The sequence below is a fragment of the Capsicum annuum genome, unplaced genomic scaffold (assembly GCF_002878395.1).
Source record: "Capsicum annuum cultivar UCD-10X-F1 unplaced genomic scaffold, UCD10Xv1.1 ctg22938, whole genome shotgun sequence".
Taxonomy (NCBI): Eukaryota; Viridiplantae; Streptophyta; class Magnoliopsida; order Solanales; family Solanaceae; genus Capsicum; species Capsicum annuum.
This window is the reverse complement of record NW_025829036.1, coordinates 1-1428: the sequence shown is the minus strand read 5'-3', so window position 1 is coordinate 1428 and position 1428 is coordinate 1. Positions and strand designations below refer to the sequence as shown.

Genomic DNA, 1428 nt, shown 5'->3' with positions numbered 1-1428 from the left:
TTCCTCAGACTTGAGGTAGACCGACTCTTAAGTATAACCAGAGATTTTAAGTCTCCAGTTTCTCAAACATTCAGCAGATCACAGCAATTTAACAAAGCACAAGAAAATCAGAAATATTTTCCTATAATGAAATAAATAATGGGATGCAATTTGATAGCAAACCTTAGCAGCTCCCCGACTGCGAGAAGGGATCCATGTATACTGTGAACAGGCGCATTTCTCCCCAATCCATCTTGGGTAGCCTCAAACATTCGATAATACCTGTCAGAACCACCAATTTAAGAGTAGATGCCTTGGATCAATAAATTTGCCACTGAAACAATCATTTAGTATTTCTGAAAAATGATAAGGGGGAAGAGAAAAATAGGGAAGAGAAAAATAGACATACCACTGAACACGCCACCTTGTCTCACGCTTTTCAATAACACGAAGGCACGCACGCAATGCCTCAACAGCTTTTTCTCGAACAGCCAACGTTGGATCCCTCAGAGCAACCCAAATAGCATCCACAAACTCCGGCACGTGAACATTGAAGACGGTTGAAGCATTTTCTGCCATTTCCTAAAATTTAAAGATAGGAGATTGAAACAGGGACATCATCAGCAAGTACTTAGCTCGTATTTGGAATTCAATATGCTATGTGGTGGATTTATTTAAAATATTATAAGAATGACAACCACATTTCTATAGTATGAACTATTTCACTCTTCATCTGGTGATAACAGGAAAAAAAAACACTAGTTAACCTTTAGGATACAATTTTAATAAATAGCTAATATTTGTATTCAGTTTTGGGAACACTTCTTTCTTTTATCACTTAGAAGTCATGGACATGAAAGTCTCATGCACGGTTTTGAAAGAGAGAGAAAAGTGAGGAATCCTCTTTAGGTACCTTCTAGAACAATGGCAAATCGGAGGGTGGAAAAGTTGGAGAAAGGAAAAGGGAGATTTGGTAGAATGGCGGTAAGACAGTAGAATTTTCTAGGGTGGAGAGACAGTAACCAAAAAAAGAGACTTCAATTCAAAGTTTACCCATCATGTAAAGATGAAATAAGCAAAACCCAGCTTCAAAATTTTTGCTTATACAACAAATCATGAAGAAATATGCTAATTGTACCTTTAATATTAAGACTGCAGCAAAGCGACGATACTCAATTCTTTCACCACGAAGCCATTCTAGTGCAACTTTAACCTGAAAATACAAAAGAGTTGAGATCCTGATGTCAGACAATCAAGTATCAAGTATCTGAAGCATCAAAATACTACACACCTGACGTTCCACTTCATCTGCAGTCATTGCACCACCCGATCTAGCTAGGTGACCAAGAACTTTACTAGCAAGGACCAAGATTTCAGGATCACGCTTTGTTTCAAAGGCAGCGCGCATGTAATTGGAGAATTTTGCCACTTTTGATGCATTTTCGCTGA

At 38.1% G+C, this 1428-nt stretch overlaps 1 protein-coding gene across 1 annotated transcript; it reads right to left on the bottom strand.

Moving 5' to 3' along the window:
* Window positions 1-162: 162 nt before the first annotated feature.
* Window positions 163-1422, bottom strand: LOC124890703 (serine/threonine-protein kinase TOR-like; the record flags this gene model as incomplete). Its single annotated transcript, XM_047402480.1, is given in 4 exon segments — window positions 163-261; window positions 389-561; window positions 1118-1192; window positions 1271-1422. Coding segments are annotated over 4 exon segments (464 nt in total), but the record flags the coding sequence as incomplete, so codon positions are not given.
* Between the last annotated feature and the right edge of the window lie 6 nt (window positions 1423-1428).